This window comes from Martes martes (genome assembly GCF_963455335.1).
Source record: "Martes martes genome assembly, chromosome: 1".
Lineage (NCBI taxonomy): Eukaryota > Metazoa > Chordata > Mammalia > Carnivora > Mustelidae > Martes > Martes martes.
The window spans coordinates 118,238,971-118,249,445 of record NC_137888.1 but is presented as its reverse complement, the minus strand read 5'-3'; the positions used below and the strand labels follow the sequence as shown (position 1 = coordinate 118,249,445).

The following is a 10,475-nucleotide window of genomic DNA, read 5'->3' as shown; positions in this document are numbered from 1 at the left end:
GCCTTCTCTACTTTATGAGTGTGGGATCATTCCAAAAACCTAAATCTGGATACGAAAGAATGGGAGAGATGACCTGTGAGTGATAAACACAGTGGTTCATAGGAGGATCCTGTGGGTGTGAGGCCAGTGGGCTTCCTGGTATGAGTGAGGGGTGTAAGTGTGCCCTTGAAATATGAAAAATATATTTTTAAAGATTTTGTATTTATTTATTTGACAGAGAGAGAGATCACAAGCAGAGAGGCAGGCAGAGAGAGAGAAGGAGAAGCAGGCTCCCCGCTGTGCAGAGAGCCTGATGTGGGACTTGATCCCAGGAATCTGGGATCATGACCTGAGCCAAAGGCAGAGGCTTTAACCCACTGAGGGCCCTGAAAAATATTTTAAAAGAAAAGCTTAGGGATATAAGGAAAGGAATGATAGACCCAGTGTGGGTAGGGAGATGGTAAATGGAAGTAACCTGAGTAACGTCTTTGGAGTTTCTCTGTAGGCATTCTCCCAAATGGAACTATTAAATGTCTAACAGGTGCTTACATGCATGTCTTTTAAAATTCTATTAGCAATCCTGTTAACTTAACAATCCTTTCTCCTCCTTTTATTTATTTGCTTTTTCAATGAGGAATTTGACTATCAAAAAAGTGAAATGACTTTGCCCGAGGTCAGAGAGTTAGTAGGCAACAAAACAGCTTTGAATTTGGGGCTTACGATTTCAAATCCGAAGTGCTTTGGCCTAACATCATTATGGGCCGGGAGCCTATAAAAAAACTCAGGCGCCATTATCATGATGAGCATTAAGTAGTAAAAGGAGGGCAAGAAAAGAGTTGAGTGAAGGTGTTTCAATGCAGAGGAAGCGGTCCACGATCCGAGACTGGGGGGAAGGAGAAGGGGCATCTGTGAGAGAGGAAAAGCATTAGAGTCTTGAACCTTCTAAATCCGCTCCTCTCCCACCGCTTCGGCCTCTTCTGGTTGTATACGCTACGCCAAAGCTGAGGACGGGAAACTGCGCGCAAGGAGGAGCCCCTAAGCACCTGTTGTGTGCGGAGGCTGTGGGTACCCCAGCCCGGGGCCCCAGCGTCCACAGCCCGGCCGCTGGCTGGGACTCCCGCGCACAGCTGGACTTTGGAACTCCGCCCCCTGAGGCCCTCCCTTGCCGCCGGCACCCCGCCCCTCCTCCCCAAAGTGGCTCTGGCTCCCAGAAAGAGCGGCGGCCGCGCGGCGGGGACAGGGAGGGAACTGGCTCGCGGCCGCGGCGCTGAAGTTTCTTGCCCGCCACGCTCCCACCCGCTGCCGGCGGCGCGGGCCATGCCGGAGCGCTGGGGCCAGGCGGCAGCATGAAGGGCGGCGACCGGGCTTACACCCGAGGTCCCTCTTTGGGGTGGCTCTTCGTGAAGTGCTGCTGTTGCCTCCCGTGCAGAGGTGAGTGGCTGTCGCCGTTCACGCCTTCTTTTAGCAAAGCCCTGGCCGGCGATGGAGGAGGGAGGAGTTGGGGGGGCGCGGCCGAGGGGGTTCGCTGGGCCCCGCGTTCGCGTCCTTGTCCCCAGCAAAAAGCGGGCTCGCTGGCGGGGAGCTTCTGACTTGGATGCGGAGCTGCCGTTTGGCATCTCAGTTACTTACTTATCAGCGACTTTGGATGTCAGGACGCCAGCCTGCGGGGGGCGGGGGGAGGGGTTTTGCGGGGGAGCCTCGCCTCGGCCCCCCGCAGCTGTGTGTCCCTGTAGTGGCCGAGGCGCACTTCCCTGCTCTCATTTACATATGGATCTCAGTTGAGGGATTAACTAGTGACTCCTAGCTATAGGAATGTGTTTGACACTTGTCTCTACACTAGGAACTATTTTTGCCAAGTGACAATTTTCTTCGGGGACTGCAGCGGGCTTTTCGCTTTTCTCTGCTGGGGCTTTCGCAGGCTCGCTGGGTTTGCAGCTCTGGGCCGGAGCTGGGCTCATTAATTAACCAAGAACTCTCTGTGTACCCAATTAGTGCTGTATTTAATTATTCTGCTAATTTTAATGTTGTTGAGGAGATGGCAGGAAGCAACTAATTTCCCCAAAATCAGCCTGCAAAACAAGATGGTGAGAAGGGTCACAGAGAGAAGGTTATCAATTGTGGAGGCTCTCCTGAAAAAGAAATGGGGCTTTTCCTAGGCAGAGTGCCCATATGTTCCTAAAGCTGTTCCTGTCACTTTAACATTTCAGCTTAGAGGGTGGGGGAAGAGAGGTTTTGTTTCTATGTGATTAGAAGGGAGAATACAGTCCCTCACTTGATATTCGCCCTTTTTAACTTTCACCTATTGGGGTGAAATTCCACTCCACCCCCATTTACAATGCCCCTGTCTCTGGCTTCATTCTCATTTAACAAAGTCCTGATAGAACTTTCTCTCTGAGTTACTGATAAATAAACTTCATCCAAGGAACCCTTAATCGTCCTCATCTACGCCACACACAGAGCAGAACCCAGACAAATTCTTTACCCTGAGCTGATAGAAGGCTACAACAACTAATTAAACCTGAAGGACATTTTCCCAGTTCATAATGCCAGCATTAGCCTTTCGGTCTCTGCATTTAATTAGAACAGCCTGGAGCTTTGTGGTAGCCAGCTCTAAAAGCCAGAATTCGGATGGAGAAGGAATCATAGAAGGCCAGGGACCCTCCCCAGAATCTAAGCCTAATTCAGAAACATTCAAAACCAAGGCCGGAATTGAAGGAAGGGAACATTAAAAGGGAGAGAAGGCAGGAAATGGCCAAAGAGAATCTCTGAGTGGGTGGGATTGCTCTGAGGGCTGAAGGGTTTCCAAGCAGGATTTCTTGGGAGCCCATTTCCTGTCAAAAGGCAGAATTTGGGGGCTTGGGTAGTGCTTTTTCTAAAGCCCCTGCAGTGGCCTACTTGAATCCAGATGTGTGGCAGCCCCAATTTGACTGCAGAGGAATTCTCCTGGGTTCCCTCAGTCCTTGGCTCTGTGTATGGCCCCGGCTGCCCCTCCCGCTCCGGGGGCCCAGGAGGTGGGGGCTGGGGGAGCCAGCCTCCAGCCTGAAGGACTGGGAAATCAGTGGCTGCAGGCTCTGCGGCTTGCAGAGGGGGTGTGGGAGGAAGGAGGGTGTTGCAGGAGCCAGAGCCAGAGCAGGAGGAGACCAATGACCCTCAGCTGAAGATTGAGGGAAGCAAGAGACCCAAGCAATGAAAGCTGCTTGAAAAGGGAAAGGAGAGTAACAGAGGTGGGTCCCTAGTCACCTTCTCCCACTTTCCTCCAGACTCATTCCCAGACGTGAGATGTGAAGATGGCAAGCTGGGGCTCAGATCTGAGGAAGATGGGGTCAGCGAGGTAGCCACCCTTTAAAGAACCCTGGGCCTCAGCTGGCAGGGCGATCACAATTGTGTATGAGGTATGCGGCACTACGCTGAGGCTCTTTAGGTCTGCTCTAACAGAAAAGAGAGATCCCAGTGGAGACTAGAGGAATCTATTCTATTCGGAAGCTGCCTGCAAAGATAGGTCTTGTACTGAGTTTGAGCACCTTGCCCAGAGCCCCGGAAACTTGCCTAGTTGCCTAGTTGCCTAGTTGCCTAGTTGCAACACGGAGAAGGACTCAGAGAAGTCTGAGAGGTTGGCCAGCGTGGAGGGCAGCACCGCCCAGGACTGCGGCCTCTCTTTTCAGTTGAACCAGTTCCTCTGGTTGTACAGACTTCATACAATTGAAAGGCAGCTTCCCCTTTTCAATAAGGGCAGCTGGCTGTTTGGCCTCTCTCTTGTCTCCCGAGAGAACTTGGCTGTCCTGCTCCAGGAGCTACGCTCTGAAACCGGAGGGTCGGAACCCACTACTACAGTTCCCAAGTCTAGGGGCCTTCCCCCGCTGGCTTCCGGTCACTCAGAATTCAAAGGGCAGAGGAAAATCTAAGAAAAGACCTTCTGAAGTCTGAGGAAAAGAGGAAATAGAATGTTCTGGCTATTTTTGACCAAAAAACTAAAGCTAAAACTAAAGCTAAGTGAGGCATCCTGGACTTTCTCTGGTGAACCCTAAGTGGTTGTAATTGTTAGCACACGGGTGAGAGTCAAGGTCTTAGTGATGGACCTGTGTGGTCTTTAAATATCATATTTGAGGAAAATGTGGGAGAAACTAGTTGAGCCTGTCTTTTGATTTGGAAAAGTGAGGAAGGCTACTATCTCATTGTCTCTCTTGGTTTTTGGTTCTAGTGAGTATGAGGATAGTAAAGGGGTTTGATGCAAGGTGATCTTTCTTCCCTCCCCTGAAATTGGTGCGGAAGGGCAGGAAAACTGAAAAACAGGGGTAAGATGAAAACAGAGATGAGGTGAAAAGGAAGAAAGACAGCAAATACATTTATAACTGCCTTTTTGGAAGTGAAAAAGGGCCAAATGTGAGCTAATAGCATGTATATGTGTCTGAAGGCTGATTAATCATTGATGTCACACTTTGCGGGAAGTTTCGGGATTGCTCTGGCTACTTAGACTTTCCTTTAAGCTTGAAGAAGTGGGTCAGCTCTGGATTCTTCTTCAGTTATCTTAAATTTTTAAAAAGCACCTTGTTTCAGAGACGAAAGGGAATGGAAATCACCAGGATATTGCTAAGTTCTGTGCCGCAGACTGGAATTTGTGACTTCTAAGATCATGGAGCCCAGACATTTTTTCTGACCTTGCTAGGTGAAAGCCAGTTTTAGAGCCTTTAATTTTCTAGTCCACTTGTAATTAACTTCGGGTGTGTGTCCTTTCTTGGAAACCCTTCCCGATCACTGTCCTCCTCTGCTTCTCCACAGTATGCCCAGGGTTTATTTATATTTGTTTATTACTGTATCACCGTCCCTGCATCTCAAGCCCACGTGCCACTCTGTGTCCCCATTTATGCTGCAAGTGCCCAGTTCAGGCATCTGAGTCTCTCAGAAAGAGAGGAAGGAGCGGTGACTGAACCGGACTGAATCAGCCGAGAGAGGAAGCGCTCGCATCACATTCCCATGGTTTTTTCACCACAAGGGCAGTTGGGTTCCAGCCCGAGTCTGACATCATGGGGCCAGGTTAAGGGCCATGGGGCTTCACAGGGCATCCCAAGTCATCGTCAGCTGTAAGCTCTCTTTTCCCCCTACCTTTTCCCAGAATGACTACACAGGGACCTCATGACTGGATGTGAATGTCTCTTCTTTGGCCTATAAATGAATATAGCTTATTTTATAGACTGAATTTGATGTGTGAAAGCATGACATCAAGTTCCTTTAGAAAGGTGCTGGTAACCTCAAAGAGAAACCCTTGTGACATTCACTATTAGTGACTTAATTCACCACTCCACAAAAGCACAAAAATCCTTGGGACCTTAATGCACATACTCTTTTGTTTCTTCATCTCCTGGGACATGCCTGTACCACAAAGAAGGCGGAACCAACCATTTAGCATGTATGTTTTTCCAGTGTATCTCTTGGTTTTTCTGCCTCCTGGCGAGATACCCAGACGTGGGGAGAATTAACACACACACCAACCGCCCCTAACCCAAATCCTGTTTCCTTTCCCCTATCTGATTCTCTGACTGGGGAGTAGCAAGAAGGATGTCAGTTATTACCTGGATAACAGTACTGGCTGCCAATTGTATGTCCCTTGTAAAAATAGGAGTGTTTGGGTTTGGTGGGATGAGGTGGAAACTGGAAACAGAAGCCGAATAGCCCTGCTCTGCTACAGTGGTAGGTCCTGCAATCACCAAAAATGCTGTAGACATCACCCCCATGGTTCCATGTGCTACAGGTTGGTCGGTCCTAATGTGGAATAAAAAGGTAAAAATTCAGACTCTGTATCTGTATTTTTGTGCAAAGTGATTTTAAAGTTAAAAAATAAAAGTGAACATTGGGGATTCACTTCCAAGCCGCCTGTTAGAGTCAATAACACCCCAGAGAGGTGTTATTGATATTCTCCTTCATGATAGCTCCCCTTGAGAATCTTGATGCTGGTCTGTTCTGCCCTGAAGGTATTCCTCATTCATCGAGGTCCTGCTCCTCTTTCAATGAGTGAGTGCCTGCATGGCCTGCCCTCTTAGACTTTTCCTAAAGGAGGGCCCTAGAAAAAGCATGGATCTGAAACCCAAGGGAGGGCTTCTCAAATAGAAGGGGCTAAATCACAGAAAGTTAGAGATCACTTAACAGATCTTCTTTGATAGAGGAGGACATTGAGAGCCACTTAGTAGCAGGTCAGAACTAGAGCCCTTTTCCTGTGCTCTTCCCTCAGTGTCATTATTGCTTTCCTGGGCATGTGGTTTCTCCTACTATGGGCACAGATGAGATTGAGCCAACCAAGAAGGGTAGAGGCAATCCCTAGACTGGAATTTAGGTGTTGACTGTAGATTATCTGCAGTTCTGGGGGATGACTACATTGCCTGGAGCCATTTGGAACTTGACCTGCCTGGTCTGCTTTGAAGTCCTCTTCTGTCCCAAGACCACGGAAGGCAAAGACGGTCACATCTCTGTCTGTCCCAGAGCAGCCTGTGCACATGTTCTTAGTAAATATTTGTTCACATTTTCCCCTCGGGTTTAATTTAATTCAGAAGGTCCCTTTCCCCCCCTTTCTTTTTTTTTTTTTTTAAGATTTTATTTATTTATTTGACAGAGAGAGAGATCACAAGTAGGCAGAGAGGCAGGCAGAGAGAGAGGGGGAAGCAGGCTCCCCTCTGAGCAGAGAGCCTGATGTGGGGCTCGATCCCAGGACCCTGAGATCATGACCTGAGCTGAAGGCAGAGGCTTTAACCCACTGAACCACCCAGGCGCCCCTTTCCCCCTCTTTCTTATCCCTTTTCTTGAAATGTACCCTTTCAGGTGGAAATGAACCAATGAAATGCATTCCTATCATTTTATTTTTGAGCTGGCTTTTATGTAGCACGCAGTGTTTTAATACATTTGACAAATGTTTATGTGCTGACTGCCTGCCAGCCCAGCACTAGGCACTAGGGGATGGGAATCCTAATGGTGCTGACCCCATTTGACTGTTGTGAAGATTAGTTAAGATAATGTATGTAAAGGGCTTAGCATAGCACAAAGCATATGAAATCTTTTTTAAAAGGTCGCTACTAATGGTAATAGTGATTGTAGTACTAGATACAGACCCTATCCTCAGGGGACTCCTACCTAAATATTTGTAGGTCCTCTGGGTGGTAAAACCATAAATCTACATTCCTGTGCCAATTTAATGGTCTCAGTTCAAGCCATTGTTAACTGTGCCTCAATTCTGTGGCATTGTAACTATGGGGGAAGAAAGTTTGTGATCTACAAGTATGATAGGGATTTCCTCCTTATTTTTATTAAACCAATTTTAATAAAAGAAACACGTAACACTCCTAGTATTAAAATCTCTGTGTGTTACATTAAAGAACATTCCAAAAAAGATACTGGCAAGAATCCTAAGCATCCCTGAGTTACTCTAATCTGGGGGAAAACACAAGGTCCAAGAATTGCAGCATAACTACACCAGTATTAAAGTTCAGATCCTAAGAACATACCTTATGTAAAAACACACCACTTCTTCTTGGCTGCTCTTTGATTTTGGCTAATGATCTGATGATACACATTTTTCTATTCACTTCAGCCAACATTCATTGCATATTCATCGTATGCAAACTTTGTTGCTCTTCTCCAGGCTGTTTTTGTCTAGATAAAAATCACCACCTGCTGCCCACAGCAGCCCCCGAGGCTCTGAGGTTTGGCCATAAGCTTGGTACTTCTTGCAGATAGGGGACACGGGTAGCTTGACTCCCCACCGGGTGTGTCCAGTGACTAATGGAGTATATCTTTCCTAGTTGACAAGCAGCTTTTTGTGTTAAACCTCCTGGAAGGAGGGTAGCCCTGGTCACACCTGGGAGACAACAAGAAGGCTGCCAGGTTGGCTTCAGCTAGGCAAAAGAGCAAAGATGAGAGTTACAGAACAGGTTGTTCCACATTTTTCTCAATTTCCTGGTGACCACAGTGAGGGAACTGTCAAGTTGAAAGGAAGGGAAACTCCTTCTACTCCTAGATTGAAACAGTACCTCGTAAAACATTACTGTTTCCAGGTATCTGCTTTCCTTGGGGGCAGGATTAGTTTTAATTGTGTGTGTGTGTGTGTGTGTGTGTGTGTGTGTGTTCTCTTGTAACACCTGCGTGTAGCAGGCTCTCAGGGCTTTCCCAATTTCTGCCCTCCTGCTTTTAGAACCGCCATATTGCTCCCATGGAGAAAGGATAATATCACTCCCTGTTCAAAGGAGAACCAAGACCCACTGTTAAAAAGAATTGCAGGGGCGCCTGAGTGGCTCAATCAGTTAAGCCATTCACCTCTTGATTTTGGCTCAGGTCATGATCTCAGGGTGGTAAGATCAAACGCCATGTGGAGCCTAGTTTGGAGCATCTGTACTCAGTGGGGAGTCTGCTTGAGTTCTCTCCCTCTGCCACTACCGTGCCCCCACCTCCCCGTGCACATGCAGGTGTGTGTGCGCTCTCTTATATAAATCTTTTCAAAAAAATTAAAAAAGAGTTGCAAACATTCCACTTCAGCACAAATTTTGGACCTCAGTCTCACACCTGTGCGGTGCCTCTTTCTCTTCTCTACTTAGAGCAGAAATTCTTTTTTTTTTTTTTTAAAGATTTTATTTATTTATTTGACACAGAGAGAGGTCACAAGTAGGCAGAGAGGCAGGCAGAGAGAGAGGAGGAAGCAGGCTCCCTGCTGAGCAGAGAGCCTGATGCAGGGCTCAATCCCAGGACCCTGGGATCAGGACTTGAGCTGAAGGCAGAGGATTAACCCACTGAGCCACCCAGGCACCCCTAGAGCAGAAATTCTTGAAGGAATTTGGTCACTGGGGAACATGGTAGAAATGCAGATTCTCGGTCCCATTGACTCAGACCCAGTAGTCTTGTTTTAACAAGCCCTCCAGGTGGCTTGGTTTTTGTTTGCTTGTTTGTTTGCTCTTTTTCTTTCCTCTCTCCAACTTTCCCTGACCTATCTACCCCACCCCAAGTCCCCAGCTTCAGCAAAATCTTTCTATAACAGAAGACATCCTGCTTCCCTGGGGATTCTTGCTTTGAGAAGTGGAGGAGGCCCCTGCATGACTCACTTTCACTTGTCAGACAGGGGTAGGAGTTAGGAATCCCCGACATATTCCGTGAACTTTACAGCCCCCCAGGGTCCAGTAAGGGAAGTTGCGGCATTCTTCTTCCTGTTTAAGACTCCTTTGCTTTTTATTTTGTTTTCCTCATTACTCTTAAAGCTAACTGTGCTTACTACAAAAAAAAAAAAAAAAAAATCAAAAGTTAGGCAAACAAAAAGACCATAAAAGTATAACTTTAATAATGTAATCCTTTAATAACGTAAAAGTGTAACTTTAATAGTGTGACTTTACTAGCTTTAATAGAGTAATCCTTTAATAGTGTAACTTTAATAGCATAAACTACCTCAAAACAACTAGTTAACTACTTAATATGTCTTTTTCTATGTTTACCCCCTTAATAAATGGGCTCATGTTTTATATATTGCTTTATAACCTGATTTCATTTAATCTTTTGAACATCTTCCCAGGTAGAGGCATTTCCAGTGTGTGTGTGTGTTTTAGATTTTTTACTTAAAGACTTATTTTGGGGAAGGTGGCAAGGGGGACAGATGGGGAGGAAGAGGGGCAATCAGACTCCATGCTCAGTGAAAAGCCTGACTTGGGGCTCCATCTCAGGACCCTGAGATCATGACCTAAACCAAAGCTTAACCAGCTGAGCCACCCAGGGGCCCTCCCGTATATTTTTAATGGCTTCAAAGTATTTCACTGGTGACAAGACTTGAACTTGACAGTTGTTAGTATTGATTTAATATGATGGTTTAAAGTTTAGTGAAAAAGCATGAGGATGAGCCTTGGGTGAAGAAATAGATCTTTCTAGAACCAGATTCTACAGCAGACTGATCCTTGCCCTGGGGTTTATGTATGTCCACTCCCTACCTCGCCCCTTTCCTTTCGTTAGGAGATATGATTTACTCTACCAGGAAAGTGTGATTTATTCTTCAGGAGATCAGTGTGCACTGTGGCGAGGGCATATTTTTTCCCACTCATGCTTCTCTTCTTTTGTGGTATTAGGAATCATCTCACTCCTCAACTTCTGACTGATCATGCACTTGCTTTCACTGAGCAGACCTAGGGATTTTTCTTTTATTTATTTATTTGAGACATACCTTTGAAAGTATTTAAAAGTTATTGTAACTGGAAAAGAGAGTCTTGATTATTTTTTTTTCCTAGCAAAATCATATATAAACATTGGGAAAGCATTTAGAAATATAAACAAATGAAAATAAAATTTCATTACCTAGCGATAGCCATAGTAACATTTTGAATAATCCTCTTAACCTTTTTTTCCATGTATGTGTTTTTTTTTGTTCAGAAATATAACATAGTAGTGTTATAAACTTTCTTCATGTTATATATTGAACAACTTCTATGATGTTTTTCTGTATGCCTTCAATGAAATGCTGGAGCCAGCTCTGCTCAGGTTGGGAT

General features: G+C 46.1%; 1 protein-coding gene across 6 annotated transcripts in view; it reads left to right on the top strand.

Annotated features, from left to right (window-relative positions):
• Positions 1-1,193: 1,193 nt before the first annotated feature.
• Positions 1,194-10,475, top strand: part of LOC308345478 (kalirin) — a 118,104-nt gene continuing 108,822 nt past the window's right edge. For all 6 annotated transcript variants that reach the window (XM_080807657.1, XM_080807656.1, XM_080807655.1 and 3 more), the window contains exon 1: positions 1,194-1,410. In XM_080807657.1, coding sequence (XP_080663783.1) covers positions 1,326-1,410 — 85 coding nt within the window. In that variant the 5' untranslated portion in view covers positions 1,194-1,325. The remainder of the gene's footprint in view (positions 1,411-10,475) is intronic.